This window comes from Drosophila pseudoobscura, chromosome X, assembly GCF_009870125.1.
Source record: "Drosophila pseudoobscura strain MV-25-SWS-2005 chromosome X, UCI_Dpse_MV25, whole genome shotgun sequence".
In the NCBI taxonomy this organism is placed as follows: Eukaryota; Metazoa; Arthropoda; class Insecta; order Diptera; family Drosophilidae; genus Drosophila; species Drosophila pseudoobscura.
Window position 1 is genome coordinate 43,171,291 of NC_046683.1, and position 26,456 is coordinate 43,197,746.

The 26,456-nt window shown below is 46.9% G+C and overlaps 7 protein-coding genes across 22 annotated transcripts in view; 6 read left to right on the plus strand and 1 right to left on the minus strand.

The window, feature by feature from the left end:
• Positions 1-9,588, plus strand: part of Plp (Pericentrin-like protein) — a 28,518-nt gene extending 18,930 nt beyond the window's left edge. For 6 of the 15 annotated variants that reach the window (XM_033384466.1, XM_033384459.1, XM_033384460.1 and 3 more), the window contains 8 exons: positions 6-1,184; positions 1,376-1,543; positions 2,435-2,458; positions 2,648-3,337; positions 5,292-6,014; positions 6,069-8,221; positions 8,288-8,398; positions 8,784-9,588. In XM_033384466.1, the coding sequence (XP_033240357.1) occupies positions 6-1,184; positions 1,376-1,543; positions 2,435-2,458; positions 2,648-3,337; positions 5,292-6,014; positions 6,069-8,221; positions 8,288-8,398; positions 8,784-9,087 (5,352 nt within the window). In that variant the 3' untranslated portion in view covers positions 9,088-9,588. Of the gene's footprint in view, positions 1-5; positions 1,185-1,375; positions 1,544-2,434; positions 2,459-2,647; positions 3,338-3,663; positions 4,002-5,291; positions 6,015-6,068; positions 8,222-8,287; positions 8,399-8,783 lie in introns of those variants that run through there. The other 9 variants (XM_015187110.2, XM_015187111.2, XM_015187109.2 and 6 more) reach the window with 4 other exon arrangements.
• A 512-nt stretch (positions 9,589-10,100) lies between these two features.
• Sytbeta (Synaptotagmin beta) overlaps positions 10,101-26,456 on the plus strand; it is a 44,014-nt gene continuing 27,658 nt past the window's right edge. Inside the window, exons 1-2 of one of the 2 annotated variants that reach the window (XM_015187118.2) lie at positions 10,101-10,485; positions 22,911-23,105. In XM_015187118.2, the coding sequence (XP_015042604.1) occupies positions 22,932-23,105 (174 nt within the window). In that variant the 5' untranslated portion in view covers positions 10,101-10,485; positions 22,911-22,931. Of the gene's footprint in view, positions 10,486-22,895; positions 23,106-26,456 lie in introns of those variants that run through there. The other variant, XM_033384467.1, reaches the window with a different exon arrangement.
• Positions 12,142-13,672, plus strand: LOC4812960 (uncharacterized). Its single transcript, XM_033384468.1, has one exon. The coding sequence runs from the start codon at positions 12,995-12,997 to the stop codon at positions 13,634-13,636; it is 642 nt and encodes a 213-aa protein (XP_033240359.1). The 5' UTR covers positions 12,142-12,994; the 3' UTR covers positions 13,637-13,672.
• EAChm (Enhancer of Acetyltransferase Chameau) lies at positions 17,269-18,110 on the minus strand. The gene has a single exon (XM_001353145.4). The coding sequence runs from the start codon at positions 18,037-18,039 to the stop codon at positions 17,419-17,421; it is 621 nt and encodes a 206-aa protein (XP_001353181.3). The 5' UTR covers positions 18,040-18,110; the 3' UTR covers positions 17,269-17,418.
• On the plus strand, positions 18,947-19,408 carry LOC117185021 (prostatic spermine-binding protein). The gene has a single exon (XM_033384469.1). It carries the CDS (start codon positions 19,009-19,011, stop codon positions 19,279-19,281), a length of 273 nt encoding a protein of 90 aa, XP_033240360.1. The 5' UTR covers positions 18,947-19,008; the 3' UTR covers positions 19,282-19,408.
• LOC6900359 (probable DNA-directed RNA polymerase subunit delta) lies at positions 21,018-21,878 on the plus strand. The gene has a single exon (XM_002134718.3). It carries the CDS (start codon positions 21,400-21,402, stop codon positions 21,784-21,786), a length of 387 nt encoding a protein of 128 aa, XP_002134754.2. The 5' UTR covers positions 21,018-21,399; the 3' UTR covers positions 21,787-21,878.
• Positions 21,900-22,796, plus strand: LOC4813700 (uncharacterized). The gene has a single exon (XM_001353146.4). It carries the CDS (start codon positions 21,929-21,931, stop codon positions 22,325-22,327), a length of 399 nt encoding a protein of 132 aa, XP_001353182.2. The 5' UTR covers positions 21,900-21,928; the 3' UTR covers positions 22,328-22,796.

Here is a 26,456-nt window from a genome sequence, read left to right on the forward strand (position 1 = left end):
TGCAGATGTCGCGCCTGAAACTGGAGTACGAGAAACAGCTGAATCGCAAGACCAAACGCCACTTGACCTTTGACTCGTCCCGTAACCTAGACCAGGTGATATGCGAGCGCGATGGCCTGCGGGAGCTGTCGAAGAGCTTCCGGAGCGTGCTCTGCCGTCTGGCCAAGTGCGTGGCCAACTGCGAGGAGGATCTGAATGCCACGCTGTCTGAGGAAGTGCAACGCCTGCTGCTCCACAGCCACAATCACAGTCGCAGTCAGGATGCCGGCGAAGACTTGGAGCAGACGCTGAGCAGCTCCCTGAACAATACGCGGCCGCTGCGTCTGGTGCCGGATGTCCACAGTCTGCTGGAGGTGGTGGATGATCCCAGTCTGGTGCAGTTCATTAACAGCAAGAGCAACGAGGACAACAGCGAGGACTTCGACCTGACCGACTGTCTGGAGCGGCTCAAATCAGAGGCCGCCTATCTGCTGCATCTCTCCGAGGACCTGCACAAGCAACGGGAGCACAACGTCTCCGTGGACGAGCCCGAGAAGCAGGAGCACGAGCTGTGCTGCGAGGCGGAGGATGGCCTCAAGACGACGGCTGCCGTGCAGCAGCAGTTGCTCTCCAAGTTCGTGCGCACCAACTCCCTCAACGATCAGCAGCTGGGCGTGGCCAGTCGGCGCAAGAACAGCAGCTCGGAGGCTGGAAAGACGCACACCTCCCTGCCGCCCGATCTGCAGCAGCATGCGGGCAGCGCCTCAGAGCTCTCCTTCCAACTGGTGGAGCTTAAGAACCGCCTGATCAAGTCCGAAACGGACCGCCAGAAGCTGCAGCAGCAGTTGACCAACACCATCGATCGCAATGCAGAGCTGGGCCATGAGCTGCAGGCCCTGCGGGATCAGCTTTCGCAGCTGAACTCGCTGAACCACACGGACTACAACGAGGGCTACGGCCTGGGGCCGATGAAGAGCCTCCAGGAGCAGGGCCTGGACCAGTCGTCGGCCAGCTTTACAGCCTTGCAGGAGCGGGCCCGTCACCTGCTCTCCGCCGCGCCCGGCAGCCAACAGCAGCAACTGGAGGAGACGCGCGATTCGGGGAATGCCACCGTCATGCTGCTGCAGATGATCGAGGACTTTTGCCGAGAGGGCGACAAGGTGGTGGAGTGCGGCAAGAAGGATCGAGAAGACCTCCAGTCCCAGGTGAGTCTACGGGTCGGGGTCTACTAATCCATCAGACCTCGTTTTCCCTTACATATTACCCGTTTTTGTGAGAGCGCTAACGCATGAAAAGTACACTTGAAGAAGTCGATTAGTTTGTAAGCTAGGTTATTGCCCAGTGAGAGCCCTTGTTACAACCCCTCCTCCACTCCACTCCACTGACACACAAACAGATCGATACCGCTGACAAGCAGCTGAAGGACACGCGCCGATTCCTGGAGGATCAGGCCGCTGAGCGCGAGCAGGAACGCGACGAGTTCCAGCGCGAAATCGAGCGACTGAAGTCGCAGTTGCGCGATAAGGAGAAGGAATATAGCTCCTATGCCAATGCCTCCGAGGAGGTGAGTCCTGTCCACTATCTACGATCGCTAAGATCTCAATTGATTGATTTTGGGCTTGGTTTAAACTTTAAAGTCTTTTCCGTTTCCGTTTTGGTTTTCGTTTACGTTTAATACTCGTATACATGGTTTTGCCTTGGTTTACACAGTCCATTTCCTTCAGTCTATCTTTATCTATTTGATTGTATTCTATTTATCTTTTTACATTGTATTTCTTCATGTTCGGATTTTCCTTTAGTTTAAGTTTTTTGGATACAAGCTTAGATATAGAAATATGTATGTTTAAGTTCCACTAGCATGCCTTACCCAAGAACATTTTTATTAACTGAATCAATTATGCAAAGAAACATTAACAACAACAAAATCACATACAAATTCCATGGAACATTTTACAGAAAAAATACTCCAACGTGCTCGGGCTCCGTGCTCCTCCACATGCCTTGTGCGAGTCCCTCGGGGGGCATTGAAATAAAATCAAGGGCACCGTCTAACGTACACATACGAGTGTGTATACAAAACAGAGATTTTCGTAAGCGTGTGCCGACGTATTTATAGACCTCCCGAGGTCTATATATTCAATATATTCAAGTGTGTGCGGATCCATTCACACAGATTTTACCTTTAGAGGAATATATTGTATATGTATATTTCCATGCCATTTCCATGTGCTAGTCAATTCCATTGAATTTGTATGGGGAGTTTATTAGAAGAAGCATTGATTGCTTTTTATTGGAAGTTTTGTTAAATGTTTCCTCTGTTTGTGTGATTTCTCTATCTGCATGCATCTAATCTAGCAAATTTCCCTCCCAATTCCTATTTAAACTAATTGCACACCCTTTCCCCACTGCTCCACTACTCCACTACCCCACTCCGCACCCCACCGGCAATAAATAGTTGAGGTTCAAAAAGAAAAAGCATGTAAGTTGTCACTAATATGGAAAAGCACCCAGACACCAGACACCAGACACCGGACACCGGACACTGCTCCTCATCACACTTCATCCCATTTCACCACACCAAAAATACGAGTAGTTTTTATCCGAATCTGTACTAATCGTGGGCTTCTTTCTTTCCCCTACACCCCCAAACCCCCCTTCGTCTACACAGTACGCCCAACTGGAGGCCCAACTGCGGGCGGTCAACCAACAGCTGAGCCAGTCGAACGCCAAGCGGGACAAGTTCGAGGTGGAGCTGAAGGCGTCCATTGACAAAATCTTTGTGCTGCGCGAGATCATCTCGGAGCTGGAGACCCAAGTCCAGACCAAGGCACTCAACGAGCACGTGCTGGACGAGAAGACCAAGCAGCTGGAGGACTATGTCAACCTCCAGATGCGGGCCAACGATGCCCTGCAGCAGGAGGTGCACAGCCTCAAGACGGATATCGGCGAGGGCTATCAGTCGCGGATTCGTCTGCTGGAGGAGAAGCTGCAGCAGGGCAGGCCGTCTGCAGAACAGAGCCTTTTCCTCGTCCAGGTGGCTGAGAAGCTGCGGGACATTGAAACCACGCTGGAGCAGAAGACCAAGGTCCTGGAATCGCTGCACAACTCCAACACCGCCTCCAACTCGGCCAGCCTTAGTGTCACCGAAGACGTCTCCGTCCATGGCGGCGGGAGTAGGCCACAGACCGCGGCGGGCTCGGGCTCCGGCTCGCCCTCGCCCTCGCATCCCTCTCTCACCGTTGAGGGTGTACAGCGGGTCACCGAAAAGCTGGATAAGCACACGCGCGTCGAAGAGGCCGCAATTAAGCGTATACGTGATCTGGAGATGCAACTCCAGCAGATGCGTTCCGGCTGTGTGGTGAGTAAAAGTTGATTTGATTGATTTCATTGTGTGAGGGGCGGAGTGGCTGCCACCCAACGGGCAACGATTCGAAGCGAACCATTTGTCTTTGGGGCTAACCTATTTCATTTCATTCAAATTTAACGGCACGAGGCTATAAATAGATGCAATGATGCTGTGCTCTCTCTCTGTTTAACAGAGAGCGCTTAACATGAGTGTGGTGCGCCACCTGGCGTTCGTTTTACAAAAATATCGTAACAGAGCCCTGTTTAACATTAACACTAACAGCCTATTTAACAGTAACATTGACTGCCCAGCCTCTCGACTCGAACGAAAGTCGTGGCGCAATCGTGAAACTGTTTTGAACGGATCGGTCGTGTCTTTCCGTATTTCTCTTTTTATGTGTTTCGTATGTCTTTCGCGAATATATTTGATAGGAAATATTAAATAATTGCAGCAAATAATGAAAGGGAGAATTAATTGAACATGCGGGAAAAGTGTTTAGTGTTTTTATCGCAGATAAATATCACTCCGCGAAATGTAGGCGGCATTCATGCTCATCATTTTGAATCGTTGAATGAACGTTAGTCTCTTAATTTAATCCAAGAAATCGTGTGCTGTGCTGCTGGTTCCTGAAATGTTTCACGGCCCAAAAACGCCTCCCATCTTTGGTCCGTTGCGAGTGAGTTTTTGAGTCTGCGGACTTTTAATATCCGACCAAGGTTCCTCGGGCTGTCAGAGTACCCCCTCCCTCACCCTGTGGCTGTGTGTCTGTGTGCGACAAGTGGCCGCGCCGACAATTGATGTGTTTTCAAGAATGTTTATACATATTGTACATATGTATGTATAGTATAGTATGTACATATGCATATTTGTATTATTTATTTGATGAATTCTGACATGGTTCATGGTTCATTGACGTTTCCTGCTTGCACTGGTTTGAATGCAAACCATGACAATAAAATATAACTAATTTAATTTGTTGTGCCACAAAGTTATCATAATGTTTTGCCCATTTCGCACATTCTCGCACTGTACTATCCGCATAGTGTGATTCCTCTGTGATTTATGGCAGATGTGGTCGCAATTTGGAACACGCTGTGTCAGAAATAGCCGCCTCCTGGCTCCTTTGCCTCCCATGCCCGGGCTGTTCCACTTCAGAAATAGACGCCATTCCCGTTCCTCCCAATATGGTTCCCCTTTCCGGACCATTCCCAGATTTGAGTGGCATGTAAAACAAATCATTTGGCACCCGTTGCACCTGCCACATCTCCATTATCCACGGAGCGTTGCACCGCACTGAGCGCAATTGAATGTCTAATATGCGGTAATTCTTCCATAAATTTATTTATGCTACGGCTATCATCCCCCGCTGAGTAGACCACGAGACAGAGAGAGACAGAAACAGAGAATGAGTGAGATAGATAGGGGGCGGGGTTGGGGTCTGTTTGGAGGAAGCTTCTGCGTAAGAACCCGCATAAGCAAAGCGAGTAAACAACAGCAGCAGCCACAAGATACAACAAGTGCAAAGGCAAAAGATACACAGATACAACACACAGTGGACCGATTCATATAGGACTACTGTATATAGGAACTTACAGTTCAAGTAAAATGCCTCCATAGCTCCTCTATAACTTAGAACTATAATTGTGGTATTATGATACCATTAGGCGTATTAGATGAACGGTTCCAACTTCTTAAAGAACTTCTGTTAGAAAATGAAATGTACTCGTCTATGATCTATTTGAAAATGAGAAGAATCCGTCAAACTGTTAAAGTTTTTGCCAAGATACAAACCACTGTGCATAGCAAAGATACATATATACATTGTAATTGATGATGGAGAGGGTTAAATGCAGATTAAGGGAACGGTCAAACGGTCGGTCGGTCATTGACACCCGTCCATTCACCCACTCAAAGGGAGATACACAACCGCATCTAACCAATTGATCACTCTCGTCCAAATGCATAGGAACTCCAACATGAGCGGGACTCGCTGCAGGGCCGCATCGATGAGCAGACCCAGAAGATATCCACACTGCAGACGCGACTGGAGGAGCAGCGACAAAGGGCCGAGCAACTGCATCGCGCTGGCACCACGGACCTCAACACTCGCGTCCATGAGCTCCAGGGAGAGGTCAAGAACCACAACGAGCAGCTGGCGGCCAAGGACAAGCAGATGGCCACCATGCGACAGCAACTGCAGCGCAGCAAGGAGGAGATCACGCGCCTGGAGGCAGAGCTGATGGTGCGCACCAAGCCGGATCGCACTGTGATGGAACGGCTCCGAGCCTCGGAGGCCGAGCTGCAAAGGAAGAGTGGGGAGATCAGCAAGCTGAAGGAGAAGATACGCACGGAGATGATCAATCGATTGGCGGTGCCGGATCTGATGGAGACCATGCTGGCGGACAAGAACGATGAGATCGATCACCTGCGCGACCAGCTGGAGGCCAAGGAAAACGAACTGCGAGTAGCCCATGAGGATGCCAGTCAGATGTCCTCGCCAGCAGCGGGAGCGGGCCCGTCCGAGAAGCAGGATGCCAGTGCCAAGCTGAGTGCACGCACCCTCAGCGACATCGGATCGATTACCGAGTTCCCCGAGCCGGATGTGGATCGTCGAGCAGCCATTCAGCTCAGTCACAACGCTCCGCTGCAGTTGAGCGACGGTGCGGGCGGCTTCCTGCACCAGACAATGGTGAGTGCCCTACCCTTACCTCTTACCCTCTCTAAGACACGTGCTTTCTTGCAGGAAACATCCAAGGATGCGGTGGCCAATCTCACGTACAAGCGCACCGATGATCTCAGTGGCTTTGCGGCCCCTTATCCGATCAACACGTTCGAGCATCCCCACTACTTCCAGGCCATGGGCATCACGGCCCAGAGTAGCGACGGCCTTACCCCTGGTCTGGTGCCGAGACAGATCAACTTTTCCAATCTGACAGAGGACTCAAAGCTGAAGACGCCCAGCCTGCTGATGCAGACCCCGGAAATGCCGATGCCCACTACCCCAGCGGATGTGCAACTGCTGCGACAGAAGCTAGCGGAACTGGAGCGCCAGAAGGAGCAGCAGCAGAGCGACATGGAAGAGAAGCTGGCTGATCTGCAGAAGCAGCTCCAGCAGGAAAAGGAGCAGTTGAGCCGGCACGAAGCGACTCTGCGAGGTCATGAGGACAGCGAGCAAAAGTACCGACTGCGCATTGAGTCGCTTGAGTCAAGGATTTTGGAGACGGCTGCCCAGGAGGCTGCCGAGAGGCAGAACCTGCGCATGGAGCTCAACTGTGTGAGCGCGGCGCATCACCAGTGCGAAAATGCGGCAGCTGCTCGCAAGCGAGAGCTTGAGGCGCTCAATGTCGAGGTCAAGAAGAAGGCGGAGCAGCTGCAGGCTGCTCTCAGGCGGTGTGCGGAACTGGAGCTCCAAGTTCAGACGCTAGAACGGGACCTGGAGCGACTGAAGAATAGCGAAAACAGCTCAAAGCAGTACTCCGTGGATGAGATTGCACAGCAGGTGGAGAAGGAGCTGAACTATTCGGCCCAGCTGGACTCAAACATCCTCAAGGCCATCGAGAGCGAGGAGGAGAACAATCTCGACAAGAAGCAGCAGCAAAAGGAGGTTCAAACGGAGGAGGAAACCTCCCCGGGCACTGCGGGCAATGGAACGGACGACGAAAACTTCACCGGCGAACGGGAATTGCTCAACCAGCTGGAGGCCTTCAAGGCCCAGTTGGCTGTGGAACGCGACCAATGTGAGGCCTTAAGCAAGGAGCTACTGGGCGAGAAGCAGCACTCGCAAGACATTCAAGAGCAGGACGTCGTCATCATCGAGGCCATGCGAAAGCGCTTGGAGACGGCCCTCGATGCCGAGGACGAGCTGCACAAGCAGTTGGACCAGGAGCGCGAGCGCTGTGAGCGTCTCCAGACGCAACTGACCTCCCTCCAGCGAGCCGAGAGTCGTCGCAACAGCTCCCTGCTCTTGAAGTCGCCCGGCGACTCGCCCCGCAAATCGCCACGTGCCGACTTCGAGTCGGAGCTGGGCGAGCGCCTGCGCAGCGAGATCAAGCTCTTGGCGGCTCAGAACGAGCGGGAGAGGGAGCGATCCGCGGATGCCCAGCGCAGCAGCGAGCGTGAGCGACAGCGCTACGAGAAGGAGTTGCAGGAACGCGTGGCCTACTGCGAGCGTCTGAAGCAAGAGATGGAGAAGCTGGCCCGCGACAAGGAGTCCGCCGAAGTGGAGCTAGAGCACTTCAACGAGCGCCTTACGCTGCAAGCTAGCGAGATCCAGAGCCTCGAGGCGAGGCTGGTCACGTTGCAGGAGGCGGAGACCCGCAGGGCCAACACCCGCACACGCCAGCACCAGGAAAGCGTCAACCTGCATGCGGAAATTCACGAGCTGAAGGCAAAACTGTTGGCCGCCGAGTCCGAGCGGGACTGCCTTGACCAGAAGGTCACCCACCTGCGCTTCGACGTGAGTCGATCTGGTCATCGCGAGGCTAAGCTAGCCGAGGCCCTGGCACAAGCCAACGATCGGCTGGCTCACAGCACGGACGACACCGTACCGGCGCAGTTCCTCCAAAAGATGAAGGATATCAATACACTGCTGGCGGAGAACACCCAGGAGAACCGGCAGATGGCCGAGACGGTGCAGTACCTGGTGGGTGAGCGGATTGCCCTGCAGAAGAAGTGCGAGGAGCTGGGCGGATCGAGCAGTGGCAACGTTGGAGAGCTTGAGGAGCGCTGCCGACAGCTGCTCGGTCGCTACCTCCGCGTAGAGTCGCATCGTAAGGCGTTGGTCTATCAGAAGCGATACCTGAAGCTCACCCTGGAGGGATACCAGGCCAGTGAACAGCTCGCCCTGCAGGCCATGGCCGGGGGAGCACCCCAGCGAAAGTCCAAAAAGAAGTTCAAGTATGTCATGTCAGATATTAACCCCTTTTCGATCCCCTTCTAACTTGAGCACTTCTCATTTAACAGGACTGTTGCCCTAGCCATTATTGCCATACAACGCATCAAATACATTGGACGCATCTGGCACACGGGCAAGCGAATCGTGAGCAAATCCGTGTTCACCATCACCCAGCAGAGGTGAGACCCGCCGAGAAATACCCAAGCTAATCCGCTGTATATAAAAAAGCCTGATCGTAACCAACATTGATTACATTCTCTCGTTCCCCTAAGCTCTAAGATGCCCCTAGTGACGGTCAATATGAAAGTAAAGCTAAGCAAGGGCGATTCAGCCAAGAAATAGGTTGCCACAAGGTCTGCTCCTTTAACGAAGCACTTTACTCTGATTCACCTGCATATTTATGTATCTACTATTGCAAAACAAAATACAGAAATTCTTACCTAGAACTTGACCTCGTCACCAATGTAGTTAGACTCAATTCCACTTTCAATTGGCTCGAACTCACCCATCCTTAAGATTCGCAAACTCCAACTGAACGACAACTAATCACAGCTTTAATTTCAGAAACGGAAACGTGCCCGGCCTGAATCTGAATGTAGCGCCTCCCCACACCGTACTGCCTGTGCCCAACTCGAATCTACCCACCAATAACAACATTTCGGGACGCCTCGGCTATGCGCCCATCTCTCCCCCTCTGGCCAACTTCAGCACCCTGCAACCAATAGTGCTGTCTCCGGACTACAATCTCCAGGAGCCAGCCTCGTCATTGTCCAAGAACCATAACAACGAGGCCAGTCTACCATCGCTGGCCAGGCTGGAGTGGCCGACCATGCAGAAGCCAAAGCGCGCGCATGCGCGGCATCACTAGAGGCCCGATCTGAGCCAATCCGAGCCGAATACTGTCAACCATGCTCAACCGGAAGCCTTAGGTTTTAAGCGCAGCCATATCATAAGACACTGAATCATTTTTTTTATTTGTTTGTAGTTTGTTTTATCGCCTGTACCATTTTCCGAAACTATTGTAAGTCGTAAGCTGTTGAACCCTACTTTAAGGATGCCATGTCCCCTTTGTCCATGCCCCTACTTAGGAATGTAATCACGTCTGTAAATTTTATTCGTAGATGTACCAAAACAGTAGCCGTAAGCGTAGCCCTAATCCGTGTCCCAGTATTTTCTTTTAAACCAATCCTTAATTTTTTTTATTAAACCAGACCTATTTCTACTTGAAGGCTTTTCTGTTGATTTATTGAGAATGTTCTACACATCCATCCGTACATATATGCTGAGGAATGTGCCTTATAGGAGTGATGTCAGTGGACAGCTCCGAATTTAATTCGTAAAATAAAATAAAATACAAGTTGACATGGAGCGTGATTGTGTGTTCTTCAAAATATCGGAGTTATCTCACTAAATTAGCTAAAAGCCCCACAAGGACAGGGCAGAAAATGCCAAGGGGCATGCAATTGGCTGCAGCTGCGGCAGCTGCAGCCACGGGTGGAACAGGTTGAGGCGCAAATATCAAATGCCAGAGCGGTTCTTGTGCCGGGGCTAACAGAATTGTCTGCACCTCAGGGCAGCTTAAGGAGAAATGAACTTTCAAAGCTTAGGAGTCCCGCGCCTCCCCACGATGCTAGGCAGGGATACACTTTCCCGAGAAGTCTCTTTGATTTGTGCCCTCAAGCTTCAACCTTCCTTCGAAAAAGAGACCAAGCTGTGGCTGCAGCCAATGCATCCTTCGGCGTACCCTGCTAATTACTGCCCAGCTCGTTATCAGCCGTCGCCCACCCACTGATAAGAGGACAGAGCCGAAGCGAGCCGAACCAACCCGAAGGCTAGCGCCGAAAGAGCGGAGCTTTCGGTGCCCGTGGCCGCCGTGGAATTGCTAACATATGGTAGCATTGAATGGCGCATCGTCTAGCATTGGCTATCCTGTCGTTGTGGCAAGCAGTTCTGCTGGCGACCTCTGTATCTGCGCTACTGCGACGGCGAGCGGCTCGCTGATTCTGATTCCCTGTTTTTGTTTTGGTGCAGCAAACCCAAATAGGATTCGTTTTGAAATATATACTGTATTGATTCGAGATATATTATATCCAAAAACCCACTCATTTCGATATCGATGTCAAGTTGTGTCTTACCTGTGCTGTGCGCGACGATATGTTCGATAGTAGAGACTTACAAAAGTAAATAAAAACAAACAATTGGAATCAATTGAAAACAAACAAGAAATTTAGTGAGATTATTCGACCAGAAGACAGTGACGAAAAAGGTAATTTATATTTCGGTAAAACATTCTAATTTTAAGGACTTCTTTGCGAGCTTAAGAACTTACAGCAACGTTCCTCTCTTTTTAACGAAAATAAATTTGAAAATCTGTCGCTTAAATTTAAAGTCTTGAACAGAAGTCACAGCCACAAGGGTGGAGAGGCCTGGAGGCGGATGAAATCCAATTTGATAAGTAATCGCATCAGCCAAATCCTTGAAATTTCCCCATTTAGGCGTCTTCGAGCTGTAGCCTAATCCCAGACATTTAAACACCAAAGGATCCAAGTACAGACAGAATTTGTTATGGCTGGGGAAAGCCTCAGTCTTAATGCCTGTTGAATGTGTGCCATTTGGCTGAAGTATTTTCTTTTGTGGTTTTTATTGGTTGGTTTGGACAGGTCAAAGGCCAAAGTAGTTCAAGAAACCGTTGATTTTGGTTCTCGTAGCAGGCTGCCTGCATTTCCTGAGAGCCGTCGAAAATCTGCGTGTGTCTGGGATTGTATTTGTATCCCTTTCTGCACCACTTCTGGGCTATATGTATCTATGCGTGTCGATAAGATAGCTATACCTTATCAGCACCATCCTATACATATCTGTCTGTCTATATTCGTTACGCCTCTGCAGATTTACCATTTTGGTGGGCGTTACAAAGAGTTGTAATCCTAATTGTTGTCTGTTCCCTTTTTTTTTGGTGTCCGCAACGATCTAGTGACGTCAAACATACGCATTTGGGCGTTATTTGTCCACCAATCGGAGCAATTTAAAGATAAAAAATAATGGTACGGACGCTCGCAGTAAAGGCAACAAATTGGTTAAAGTTGGTGTGACAATTTTCGAGTTTATAAGTTTCTAATTGATGGCTTACACAGTTGCCAAAACTCGACCACGGCGACTAACTTTTATTGTTGATGGCTGGGAAGTGGGTGAAGTGGGAGTGGGAGTGGAGGAGCACCCGACCGGACCGGACCATGGCGAGACAGCCTGTCACTGTCATCGCCCGTGGAATGGGTCATGTCCAGGGCTAAAGTTTCATCCTTTACCCAACAGGTTTATTATTGCCGTCTCCTGCTGTCTTCTGCCGGAGCTCGCACTTTGAGTTTTTTAATTGTGCTTTCCGTAATCCGTTTAAAAGTTGGTGCCATACATGCTGCTATATGCTATATGCTATATGCTATCTGCTATCTGCTGTGTGCTGCCTGCGGGATGGGGAATGGAAAGTTTTGATTTACTTGTGGCTCGGTCTGGACCGGCGAGCAGCCTGTCTGTCTGGTGGGGCATTTGTTTGGACGCCTTTGACAGGTACTCTTGAGTTCTGCCTTTTATAAAGCTTGTTTTTCCTTTCCGCAGCACTCGCTCATCCTCGAGTATACATACATACCCGTACCCGTACTCGTACTCGTATTTTGCGCATTTTTCTTTGTCTGCAGCTGTCTGCACTTTGACTGCACCGAAGCTCTTTTGGCTTAATTGGAGCTGCGCTTCGAAATCAGCATATGGCACAAATCGCCTACCCCCACAAATAGTCCGCTGTTCGTAACCTTTTAACTAGCCCAACTATCAACTTATGACCAGCTGTTCCAGCCCATAAAATCTCCACCTGAACGACCCATAACTGCACCTCACTGTTTTCTATAAAAGCCTGCAACGACCACTTTGCTAATTAGTTGGATCTTGATCGCAATGCACTTTCTGCTGATATTGGGCGTTTTTGGTGTAGTTTTTATGCGTTCTGTTGCTGTCAGGAGTGTGCCGGGGGACTTCTATGTAGAGGAAATGCTGCGTGCAATGAACCTTCCCACTGGAAATGACTCCAGTGACATTGGAGGGGAATCTGATTACTTTGAGACCCCGTTGGATACATCAGAAATGGATTACTACGGCTAAGCGACACTACTATGCTGTGGATATATTAGAGAAAATTAATTACAAATGTATTGCCATCTATGTAGATCTTAGCGAATGGAGATGATAAAAGCCGTGTAAGGTATTGTCTAAAAATATTGTGCGTCGTCGTAGTGGGCTCTTCCCTTGCCAGTGCGTTACGAAATTCCGACCAAATGAATATACCCACTCGCATCCCGTTCTTCTCTCGATTTTCAGCGAAACGAAAGCTGGGAATACTCATGCAAATTGTAGGTATTTTTTATTGTCAAATTCTATCGAACAATAGAACAGTTGGGAACACCAAAACAACAATAGATGCATACATATTTACATACATACGGAATATAGCCGCTAATGACAACTATTCAAGAAAATCTGTCTCCAGTCCCCTGCGCCGTGCTCTCCCTTCGATCCAACTACGCAAATATGAAACTACGCAAACGGGCTTAAACATTTTCGCACGGATTCTCAAGGCCCTGGCCTGCCTGGCCTGCCGAAAAGACAAAACTTCAATTAACTTATTTGCTTGAATATTTGAGCTGATTGGAAGTTTGAATTTGGAGCCGCTATAAAAGCGGCAGTCTGGACCAGTCGTGAGTACCAGTTGAAAGAACTTACTCGTTGACAAAATGCGTTTTTTCGTCGCCCTGTTGTGTGCCGTCTTGGTGGCATCGGCCTCTGGCCAAGGCTCTGTGAGGGGAAGAAAAGCCCGTTCCGCTCAAATCAAGCTGGCGGTGCAGCCGCTGGAGCCGCTGGTGCCGCTGGAGTTTGGGCCCCAGCTGGCGGTGGAGCCACAGTTGGCAGTTGAGCCTGCTCTGTACATCAAAGATCCCCGCATTGTACCAGCAGTACTGCCCGTAGCGGGCCCCAACGACTTCCTGCCCCAGGCATCGGCTGGCAAGCGTCGCGTCCTGCCCTTCGGAGACTATTCAGGCTACTGGCCCGACTACGGTGCACCTGCTGACAACTGGTACGGCTGGAACTCAGCTCCTCGCTACTGGAACTCAGGTCCTCGCAGCTGGATGGGCTACCCTCGCTCGTCTTCCTATTGGCCCAGGCGCAGGCTGGTCAAGCCCGTGGCTAACAGCATCCCTGAAGCTGAAGACAATGCCGATGTGGACGTCGATGATTCCATCGTTTCCGATGTAGAGCCTGTTCCCGTTCCCGTTCCCGAAGTTGCCGTCATTCCAGAGGAGCCCGCCATTCCTGATGTCGCTGTTCTTCCTGAGGAGCTGGCCGATCCCGTAGTGTCTGCCCAGGTGATCAGCTAAATTTTTTTTAAATAAATATTATATAAAGCAAAGGTAGTCGAAGAGGAAATCAATGGGGAGGGGCAGCTCGATAGTATTCTGTAGCATAATTTTTCGAAACCTTCAAAAATAATTAATTGTTCCAAAAAAGCGATTCCAGATGATCTTTGAAAAGCTTTCCTTATCATCATTATCGAGCGAGTGAGCCGGGGGTTGGTGCACGAACGTGTTGGTGTTCCATATACAATATTATATATACAAATACTTGTCTTTTATAATTATCAATTTGGAATTTCAGTATTAAATTTCCTTTATGGTTCCCCCCCAGCCACAGAGCAGAACGACGAATGTGGTATCTTATCGAGGCTTGCTATTTGTGGTATTGAGTAGAGTGCAAACACGGAGCTCAGTCGGGCGTTAAAGGTGCTAAATTAACGGCCAGCATGCTCTGACCAGCACCAGCACCAGCACCAGAACCAACAACAACTCCAACCCGACCCCGACTCCGACTCCGACCCCGACCCCGAACAGAACCCAACCAGTGCGGCCAGCACACAATCTTCCATATGGCGCAATATTGAAATATCCAATCAAAATGTTAATTCGAGGGTAGAGAGAGCGAAAAATAAAAATCAGGGAGCATTTTTTCGTTCACTTAACGGTATTGGCATTGTTCAAATATTCCTCGAATCGTTCCAGTTTTAATCAATCGAATCACGAATCACAGGTCCAATTTTCAGCGAAATTGAGTGGGAATTTATGCAAATTTATAGGGTATTTATAGCGTGAGAGATGGTTTCGGAGACCCTTTCGGCACTTGTTGATTCATTTAATACCCGTCCGATGAGACCTGATAACAGAAAAGGTTGCCATTTACGAGCAAGCGGGTGTCCTCCCCAGTTTTCGTGTATTTTTGTTTATGTATTGTATGTAAGTGGAGCATATTGAGAGACAATCTATGCTGGGCTGACTCGGAGGGAGGGCTGGTGGCGGGCCGTGCTTTCTGCCGCTTGGTTATTTTTAGGGTTTTGGCATAGCTTGGATCTGGCGCCATCGGACCACTCCCACGCCACACGCGCGCTTTCGCAGCAAAAGCTTTGGTCTATGCAAATGAATGTTGACGACGAAAGTTTCCCGGAAATGCGAAGGAAAACAGCTTGTGCCCGTTGGGATAATTGCATCAATTCGACATGCGAATGTTTTCACATTCACTAAGAGACACATTTCCCACTCACTCCATGCCCGCGTCAATAGTTCCGCGACTTGTTTGTTTATTTGTTTGTTATTTTCGTAATGGCCGGCCTAATAAGCTGAATGTAATGAACAAACATCAGAGGCGATAAGTAGCTCGAAACGCGTTGTTGCCCCCCATAATTCCTTTGCACATGACAGCGTACACACACACTGAGAGAAATGGCTGGGTGGGTAAGGATTCAGTTGCACTGTCGGTGACGTCTTGACACTCACATGACTTGATGAGAGCTCAAGCTCAAGCTCAGCCATCATCATCACCATTGACATAACAATTGCCAGCACTTCCGTTTCCACATGAACGGCCACAGACGGTGAGTATTTGCTTGTGTGCGTTTGTGTATATCCCTGAAGGATCCAGGGCAATGTGGGCTGAGAGCAAACAAAAATTAGCGTCCATCGTCCACCGAATAAAATGCTTGTCCAGCAGAGGAGTCTTGCCAGGAGATCTGCTGGGAGAGGGGTCGCACAGGAAATGGATGAGATTTACGGTGTACTTAGGGGGCAGGCCTGGCTCCAGGGCTCAAAGACGCATGTTTAAAGCCCGAAAAATTAACCCACAACAGAAGTCTTTCCGCGGCTATCCGCGGTCTGTCCACGACACTTAAACCAGTGACCCCTTTCCCCCACGCCACTGGCGCTGACCGTCCGCAAACACGCTTTCTCTCTGCCCCACTGTTCCAACAGAGAGCCCGCAAAATCAACAAATAATATTTTAAAGCCAACACATTCCCACTGGAGGGGGGCCGGGCCTCCACGGCCCGGGCATCGTCGTCTAGCTCCCCCGGGGCGGGGGGGACGAGACAAAGTTTTGTAATGTTTTGTTGTACGAGTATGCAAATCAACGGACATGGGGGTCCCAGACTAGACTCGGCAAAATCTAACAAAACATGTCTGTCCATTCAGTCAACAATAATTATAGGAATTGCGCTCTTTTGCCACATCCAAGGAACTCCAGCTGGAGGCGGCTTGATTGGTATATTCATTCCATGCCATAGTTCTTCTGCTGCGATTGTCCCATTCGATAATTGCATTAAATTGTGGGGCCATCGAGGGAATTACTTTAATTGGCATCAACTTTGGCCGGTCCAGACCAGACCAGGCAGAGCCAGTCAATCGGGGTCAGTAGAGCGGAGTACACATTAAGTGGGCCAAAATCGATAGCAATCACAGTCACACAATCACAATCAGCCAGCCAAATTGGTATGAACCCAAATGCTTCAGACTGCAAAAATGTCACAGTCCAGTGGGGTCAAGTGTAATGGACAAGAACATGTAATGGTGGTCCGTCTGTTTACCATATACACAGACTGTCTTTGGGACTAAGCAAACGACGGAAATGGCAGCTTCCTATTGCTTTCTTGCCCTCTTCGTCTGCTGTGGATCCCTAGAAGGATTCCATTTGCAGACAAGCGTCCAAATGAATGCAATTCTTTTAGATTATGTGCCATTCTACTATTCTCTATTATTATTCTCTATTATCTGTACTTCGATACTTCGATGGAGGCAGGTTCATCATTCAGCGCATTCTGGGGCTGACATTTGAGAGCAGAAACAAACAATTAGGCAACATGGTTGAAAAAATAAGGCCAATTAGGCCAGGTTGGCCATACATTTCCCAAGCTCCTCGAGGGGCGGGGACGGGGACTGGGGCAAGGGCAAGGGGGAGACAGCAGCCTTCAATGACAACTTATTTATAGCGCGCTGTGTGCTACAATTTCAGCTGCTTCTGTGGCACGAGGCGAAGTTGAATCAAATTATGATTAAGTCCTTACGGACGCCTGTCAGGGGAATGCGTGCGTGAATATCTCCACGACAGTGTGTGTGTGTGACATTGATTGGCATTGAGCTGTGGGTGGCATAGGCAAATGGGGACAGCAATCGAGTTGAGCGCATGTGGATGCGGTGCCGTTTAGGCGAGGCCAGTCAGACAGGTCCATGTCCAGGTCCAGGTCCGACCTGCCACCTGCGACCAACTAATCTCATTCCCATTCTCAGCATTGAAAATTACCAACACGCGCCGCATTATAATGCAATCGCCTTTGTTCGACAATCCTGACAACCCTGATTGTTGTCGTCCCTCCGCCTCCAACTGTTGACACTTTTCGCCGGCAGCTTTTCTCTTTCACTTCCTTTTCCTTTTCATCTAAGTACTTAATTTGTACACAACTTGTCAGTGGCTTTTCTCTTCCTTTGGCTGTCCTCGCCTGAGGGCTGACTGACGGGGAACCTCCATTCCAGACGCCTAACTGAAGAAACGGGAGACTATCAACTGATCCCATTTATCCATGCAACCGCAATGTGGCAGGGCCCACTCTCTTACATAGAGGCCTGCTTTAGATGGCTTTGATCTAAAAATTATGCTTTACTAAACAGCAATAGCGTCTTGGCTTTACAGTATATTGTACATATAAGATCTTTATTTGTCAACCATCCCAAAAATATGGAATGATAAACTCAAAAATGGTTTTACTAAAATTGGTGTGGGTATAGTTGAATTAACTATTGTCTGGGTTGTTGATCCCCAGCTGAAGAGCTGGTATACCCCACAGTTAATTGGTTTTCTCGGCGGGCAATTCGCTTTCGATCTCATCTAGCTCTTTGTCAGCGGCATCTTCTTCGGGGTCGACCTCTTCATCCTGAGATTCATTCACGTCCTCCTGGTCAGATCCTTCCTCAAGATCATCTTCATCTTCATCTGCTTCCTCATCGAGCTCATCCTCGGCCTCTGAGCTAGCATCGCTAATAGATTGATCCTCGTCAGATTGGTCCTCTTCGATGATGTCCTCAACAGATTCATCCTCAGCCAGATCAAAGGCAAAATCATTTGAGTCATAAGAGTTGTTGTTCTCTAGCTCCTCAACGATTTCGCCATTCTCAGATGGAACCATGCGCCAGTAGCCACCGTAGCCAGGACCCCAGTTACCCCATGACTGATTGGGATGATGGGGACGATGGGGCTCTGCTGGAGATGGATTGACGTTGGCGCTGGCCGTGGACACTCCCGACACGATCAGGGTATTGTTGCCGAACCGGATGGTGGAATTCTGAGATCCCAAGCCTCTCAGAATGTTCTCCAGCCAGGTCAGATCGCCGCGAGTTATCTGAGGAGCTGCACTGCTGTAGGCCAGGATGCCGGCGAAGATTACAACTGCGAGTGCTAGGGAGCGCATGATTACTGATTGATGGATCGATTACTGAGTGCAACAGAAACTGTAATTCCAAAGACGCTCAACCCGGGTTTTATACCTTTAATGAGTGTTAAAAGTAGTCCGGTTGATTGGGCAAACGATTACAATACGCAAACAGCCATCAAGGTTCAACTGTTTCTAGAACACTTCCAGCTTGGGCTGAAGAAATGTAGTTGTTTTTTTGTACCCCCAAAAGCATAAAACCCAGCGTAAGATCAATTGTACAAATATATAACCAAAATTCGAGGAACGGAACCAAGCGTAATGTAATAATAATAAACATACATATCTATGAATCATGTACAGTAAAAGGTCTTTATGGTGGATACGCATACAACTCTATGAGAACTTTACCCGGTATATATGTATATAGTCTGTGGGAGTTGGTCCCAATGAGCCCCTTGATCTGAGATACTAAAGGAGCCAGAGAAACCGGCTTATGAGTGCTGTCTCCTGTGATTTTACTACGAGACTTTGGAAGACAAAAGGCAACCTTAAACGGAGAATCTCACTGCACCACTAGCGCTCATCCATTGAGAACATAACTCTATAAAAAAGACCAACTAACTGAAGATTGACAGCTACTTCGGTAAGGTTTCTGCTAAAGAAATTATGCATCAATGTAGATTTGTCGTTGGTCCTTCAAAATGCCTGGGGTGTGCAGGGTTGCTTTTTGCTCCATTGTTGTCACCAATCATTGATTCTACTTAGCAGAGTTGTACTGTGGCTATCTGATCTAGGCGTGATCTAGAGTTCTAGCACCCAAATATTTACGCACAGCTTGAATTTTGTTTGAATTTTTGGCTTCAATCCAAGGCAACAGCTGCTCCAGTGCAAACACCGCCACTCACGGCCCAGTCTGCGCTTGTCTCGTGCCAATTTGCGATTCGCTATAAAAAGGCAATTAAATCGAGGACTGCAAATTAGTCAGAGACTAACGAAAGCCAGACAATGCGTACCACTTTGCTTCTAGCCCTCTTCGGATTTGTGCTGCTGGCCACAGTGTCGGCCCAGCCAGTCGATATTGACGACATCGAGGAAGACCAGAACGCAGAGCAGCTCGACGACAATGCCGATGATGGCCAAAATGAGGATGACCAGGAGTCCCAAGATCAGGAAGAGCAAGATGATGCAGAGGGCCAGAACGATGGTGAAGATGACGATAATGATGATGATGATGAGAGTAGCGATAAGAGCGGACAAAGCAACGCAGATCAAGAATAACTTGAATGGAAATTCACGTTGCTCAGCCACACACAGCTACATTATCTAATTGTTTTACTTTCTACGTGTATATTTCATTAACAGTTTGAACAACTGTTCACACAGATACAGACACACGCACACACACTCGCACATCCAGACAATAAGCCAAGCAAAGGTTGTGTTGTCCAAATTAAATACAAATAAAATTCTGGTTAAATGGGAATAATTACTTTTGTTTTCGATTACCAGTATCCCTTGAAGGGTATCCTTAAATTGAACAAAAGTTTGCAACGCACTGAAACGGCCACTCCGACTCCGACACTCCAAAAATATAGAACACACGAACTTCCGTGCAACGAAGTTTTCTATATAACGGGGAAACAGATTCCAGAACACTTTATTACAAATTCCCCTTGAGATTTGTTACATGGATGTTCCACTATATTTTTAAATCCTTGATCATCATCGCCTATTGCCAATCAATCTAGCCGACCCCTGCACGCATATTATCAAATGTTTCTAGTGCAAAACGGAATAGAGTATTGCAATACTCATGGTGTCAACCACTGCTACACACGGGTACGTGAGTGGCAGCGCAGCAGCAGAACTCTCTCCAATGCAATGTGCATAGGACGCCGCCGGGCTCTGATCTAGAGACAATATTTTTGTTTATGAACATATTGTACCACCCAAGGGTGAAATTTGTGTAGGGATATGTTGGTATTTAAACTTTTATTAATTTTATTAAAAACATCGTGTGGCTTCGGGACTATGCACAAACGGCAGGGAGCATGAATCAGTTTTTAATAATTCTGCGCAAATTAAACTTCACACTGAAAAAAACAACGTTTGACATAATATGGAAGACCGATTATCGTATGGATAGATGCCTGGGTGCAAATAATACAAAGTGGTCCGCAACTCTCTCTCAGGAGAGCGCTTTGACGCCATTTTTGATGTGATTGCGTTGATGTTTTGTGTTGTTTTTTATACCCTTCTCGGCTTTGTTTTCTTGCAACGAGTATTTTTCTGTATTACAACACAATTTGTGGCATTTTTCCAAACGTCCGAACTAAGAAGCCAGAAAACGAGTCGAACATAGGAAAAGAAGACCCGTGAAGAGAGCACGTTGCTGGAGCGGACCGCCTCGTATAGAACTACAATATTAATCATTCCCGGTGCAAGGAACTTATAGGGGTTGAGCTTGCTTCGAAATTATTGGAATTAAAAACTAACTTGCACATAGAATGAATTGAACATGAATACTATTCAATGGTGTTTGAATGTTCCGTTTGAATATTTTTTCTTTTTGCTTTATTTTTTTCAGTGTTAGGAAAGCAACGGTTTTGCCTTCGTAGGGCTTCGGGGCTGTCGTCTGCGCACACAAACACACAAAAAACATGTGAGTGCTGCGTGCCGACCCCTGGTATATGAACTTCCTTACTGATTTTTGTATATTGCTTTTCATTCCTATTTTCAAGATTGAGTTTATGAGTAAATAATTTTGGTTTGGTCATCGTTGAAAAAGTAAAAGAGTTTCTCTTCATTGCTGCTTCGCTCAGCGCACGAATATTTGTAGATTACTTCAGATCAGTCGATTGATTATCTCACATTATTGATTAGTTAATGCAACGATTGCACAGCTTGCAATTTATAACTTGCTCAATGAGCAAATGTGGCAACGAAATGTAAAGAAAAAAGGGCAGTTGCATTGGCATTCGGATTCAGTTTCTATCCGACAGTTAAGGGAAAAGATGCCAGCTGTGATATTTGTCGGCTTGGTGGCTCTTCTGACTCTCCTTGGTGCGGGTTTAGATGGCCTGGCATTGGACCATCTCTAATTCGTCCACGTCCCACCAAGATATAGATATTTTTGGCGTCCTGAAGCTGGATTGTGAATCACCACCAGTTTTTTCGAAACCCAATAGGCAATAAACAACACGTCATCGAAAAATACGTTTGTAAAACTTTCCAGTCAAACAATTGTTCAAATACAAATTTGCGTAAAACCCGATTTTGGTAACAGTCCCCCCAGTCTCATTCTGGCAAAATTCTCGAGGGTTTTCCTATAAAGAGCCGGTGGCCAAGTAACAGTGGAAAGCAGTTTTGATTCAGCTTCTTAACTCAAAGTCCAAAATGCGTGCTCTGATGGTTTTTGCTCTGTTGGCCTTCCTGGCCGTAAGCTTTGTGGCTGCCCGTCCAGCTGAGGACGAGGAAGCAGCTGATCTTGCTAACGAGGCCCAGGAGGAGGAGGATGAGCCCGTCGATGACGAGGATACAGATACAGTGAGCAATGGAGAAGTTGAAGAAGACAGCCAGGACAGTGATGATGAAGAGCCCAGTGCAAACGATGCCGAAGACGAAGAAAGTACCGGAGATGATGATGAGAGGGACGACGACGACAACGAAGAGGCCCCCACAGTTTCGGCTCCCAACAAAAAAATTACTCCATTTTGGCCCAGGTTCGGAGGTCATGGTCCAGTTGTAATCCACGCCAGACCTCGCTTCCTCAGCGTTGCTTAAATTGTGTATTCGATCAATGCACAACGATATCTTTCACTGAAAGAGTTCTCTGAATAAAACGTTTTGTTCCTAAAGTAAAATTACTTTAAAAACACTTGTTTCTACTTTGAAGCGAAACAGTTTTAACTAGAACGCTCATGAAATGCGTGCGTGGTGTGTTCTATCGTTAATCGGATGCTTGGGGATTGCTTTGATCTCTTCGAAACCCTTGGAGGAAGCAGGCGATATCGCTCAGGAAGACAGTGAGAAGGCATATGAACACACTTATTTAACGATCGATCCCACTGCTGAGGATGCTCGCGATGAGGAAGAAGAACTCGGAGAAGCTACCGGTGACGACGATAAAGCTGGTGGTGAAGGAAAAGCCTACTATATAGAAGTGGAGGACGATGAAAATGATGATTCAACTGTCGATAAGCCCATAGAGGAGGAACCAATTAATTTTCTTAAATACCCAGAACACGAAACCGACCACAAGCCATATCCCCGCTTTGCCATCCTTAAAAATGGATTCGTGAATCATGTGAACCTAGACTTTTAACAGACGCAATCAATACAAAAATAACAGACAGAACGACGTGTTCTCAACACAATTAGAGATTCATTCCAGTTGGAAAATTCCCAAAGCTAAGTTTACACAGCTGTGGCCAATAACAATGATAATAAAAATAGCTTAGTGCGGTTTCAGCTTTTAAATGTGTTTTTCTGTTTTTCATCATATTAGTGTTCTTTAGCTCGCTCGGAGTAGTTTTCATTGGACTGTACAAGATGCGTCTTGCCATTGCTATGCTTGCTCTGGTGACCCTAATGTTGTGGATCGGGGTCACCACCGCTTCTCAGTCGGCCTCATGTGAGAGTGTGGCGATCTTGGAGAACTACAGCTGCAAGGAGAAACCCACGAAAAGGAAGACTTTTCGATTTGCCATTTAAAAAGAGCTGGCAGTCCTTGTAAAAAGTTTTTTTTTCCGGAATTCAATTAAATTTCTCTTAATAAAACCCGAAACTCACGATTTGAATGCACTTTTATTGGTTGGATAAATGTATACAAGAAATGAATGCATAGAAGATATGTAGCGCTCACAATTAAAACCGCAATTGTTTTGTTTATCTCTCAACTATTGCAGTGACAAGGACACGCCATCAAAATGGTTATGGTTAGTTCTGCGGTCCTGGGCGCTGCCGCCGGCACCGGCCTCGCTCTCCTCCTCGCCGTAACCATCGTTATGTATCGCTATTACCTGCTGCGTAGGCGCGGCAAGGAGTGGGAGGAGCTGGATCGTTGGGAAGAGACCCGTATCATGCGAAAGCTGCAGATGAAGGTAAGCGTAGTGTTTGACATTGATATGCCTGCGTTGTGCTCGGGACAGCGGGTGGACTGGCTGGGTGGGTCCCACGGATTATGCCAGCAGCTCTGACTTTAACATGCCAGAAGCAGACCACTTAAAGAAATGTTATGCAGTTAGAAATATTAATGTTCCAGTGCTTAGTGTCCATGTCGATTGGTTTTGGGTGTAGTATCGTCCTTGAACCCTATCTCTCTTAATTGTCGGCAGCCGAATGCTGCATAATCAAGCTGTATAATTCAGAAGTTGATTTTCCTCATTGTAAAGGTGTAATTTGATACTTAAATACAATTTCCATCACTTTATTTGGTAGGGAAGGTTCATAGTGTATGAATAATTCTTTGAACAAGTTCGTTTGTAGCCGGATGTTTCAGTATTTTGACAAAATTTTGTAAGCTCGACTTTTTAGAATTGCCACATTTTCTGAAACAATTACATCCGGATACACGTTTCTGGAAAATATGATGTTTATTATTTGATTCTGTTAATTTATGTTTTTTTTTTTGAGTGGGCTTACAAAGCGACTTCGCCGTATTGCGTGTAATTTTGGAACTAACAACATACACGTAAAAGTACAAGTAAAATACATAGAAAACAGAAGATTTTTACATGTCAGCATTTCAAATGTAGAATATTCATGAATCCATCATGATCTTCTGATGTCAAATGTAAAATCTTGTTCGCTGGTAACATGGTTCGATGGGAAAGGGCTATTATAGCCCCATGACATTATAATTATACTTTGCTAACTGACTAGCTGCAAAAACAGAGATAGCCGTTTGGGAAAAGCAGTGGGAGCAGTGTGTGGCTTTCGGCCAGCAGAAATTATCGATTGTTACACTTTTCAGATCCATTTTTGCTGGCTGGCTGGCTTTGTGTGTTGGAAAACATTATTTTGTGCCGAAGTCTGAAGACGGCTAAGAGAACTAATTTTGTGTTTTATCTCTCATGCTATCTCTCTCTTCGCAACAATGTCCCAAACACTTTTTGGGACAGATTGACGGATCGATCTACTTGCCCTTTCCTCACCTGTATTTTTCGTTAATTAAATATTTGGTTATCTTAAGACATAGTTAATTAATACAAAAATATATACTCTAATTAAGATTGAATAAATCAAAACCAGCAGAATAGCAGAGAAACAGTAGATTCATAATAGATAGATATATGTAGATACATAGATAGATAGATTCGATATTATACGAATTTTCCAGAAAAGATATATGTACATCATATATGTGCATTAAGTTTGTTGGAAATCATAAAAGTACAAAAACTAAAGGAAGTTTTGCAACATTGCACTACAATGCAATGTAATACGTATTTCAAGCCATAAATAGTAAAAATTTCGATTAAATGTAAATTATCGTCATCCGAGCCTGCTATTTCTGTTCTGCGCTGCCATTTTGAATTCTCGAAAATCAAAACAACCACAAAAGATACTAATGTATCTTTGATGCTGCTGCTGGGAGCTGGTATAACTGAACGAATAGCCCAACCATATCATTGAAGCCGTAGCAAAATCGGTTTCATTATGAATAATTATGCAGCTGGGGGTTGAACGCTTAGACCTAGGCCAACGCGTGCTGGCGAGGAGAGAGAGGGTCAGTGAAGCGTTTTATGATTGTAAATTCTGTTTTTATTAACTGGCTTTGGCCGTTGACAGCGGGGTAAGGGTAGGGGCAAGGGTAAGGGTAAGTGGCGGCCATAAGGGTGCGAAGCGTTTCTGGTTTTGTTTGTTGTTTATTATATAATTTGATTAGACGTTAAGTGTTTAAGTGTTTCTCTCTTTTTTTTTTGGGATGTGCAGGAGCGGTTTCTGATATTCCAGTCGTTAGACTCTTCTCCGCCCTCATCAGAGTGTACATCCACACCCCAGCAGGCCCCTCGACATAGCCACAATATTGACCACAACAAACAAAACTCTTCGAGTGTCCTGATTAATAGCATTGTCCCTGGGTCCAGCGCGGCCTTGACCATATACCGTAGATATATAAAAAAGAAACCTATAAACATCCATTTACGGGTATATGCATTGAATTTGTCTCTCTAAGAAAGAGGAGTACCTGAGTTTCTCCGTCGCAGGACAAACAAACAAAACTGCATATCACTGCAAGTGCGGATCGTGTGTGGGTCCTTTGTTAGCCGTCCCTTGTCCTTTGTCCTTTAACACTGACTTTTCATTCATGAACACAAGACTCTACAAAAAAATACAAGAAAGAAAAAGTTCCCATTGTTTTTGGTTGATATTTTTTGAGCATTTTGCGGTAAAGTACTTTGATATAGTTTTTCTATACACCCAAATCTTGTATCCCGATAGAACAGTACTTTCTCCGGTCAGGAGAAACAGACCCTGGGGTCTATTTATTCAGCAACACGCAGACTCAAAACCAGAAACCACCTCAAAGCTCATTCGTACATTATTCATGGGTAAATATGAATGTACTCGTACTCGTATATGTACATATGAATGTGGAACTACTTCAGATATAATATAATGAAGTCATATTTGTTGTATCAACAAAAAATGCTTGGATAAACAAACCCTCGACTGCACACCATAAGCTTAAGTAGCAACAATGGCAACTACAACAATCAGTCAAAATGCAAATGTCACAACCAATTAATGTCAATAAATGATTAACCCAATCTCTGGCCATTTCAACCCGGCATGGCTCGGCTCAGCTCGGCTCGGCACGGCTCTGGTCGATCTCCCCTTGACGGCGGTGGTGGTTTCGCTGACTCCCTGAAGCACCACACCACCCTTCTGATGGAGAAATCCGGTTGGGAGTATTCCTCTTCCTCGGAGGGGATAAACATTTTGTTATGCTTTCATTTGTTCAGCGTTTACGCGAGTTTTGTTCACAATTAAAATGGAATTTCTCCCTCAGCCCAGTCCCAGTCCCAGTCCCAGTCACTGCTCCCGATACGAGTTTAAAGAAAATTCTGCTTATGCGTAGATCCTAAACTTGTTATTTACATATGTATATTGATATGATCTGGCAGATCATGCATATATCCCAGAGAGTCCTAAACAATAACTAAGTCAATAGCACGATCCAATTCTAGAAAGAAAATACAAATGGAAAACTGGAAAATTGAAAAGAAATTTCTGACCCAATCGAGCGTGAAATGGACAACAAACGGAAGTGGTCAATAAAGAAAATCTCAAGGGCTCAAACAATTGTTAAAAGGCGGTTAGAAACTACTGGCTCTTGTTCTTTTCCTGCGCACGAGACCAACGCAACGCCAAAAAAACAAAAACCAGATAGAAAGGCCAGTCCAGTCCAAGGAATTTCGGCAAAAATATGAACACAACAGCAGCTG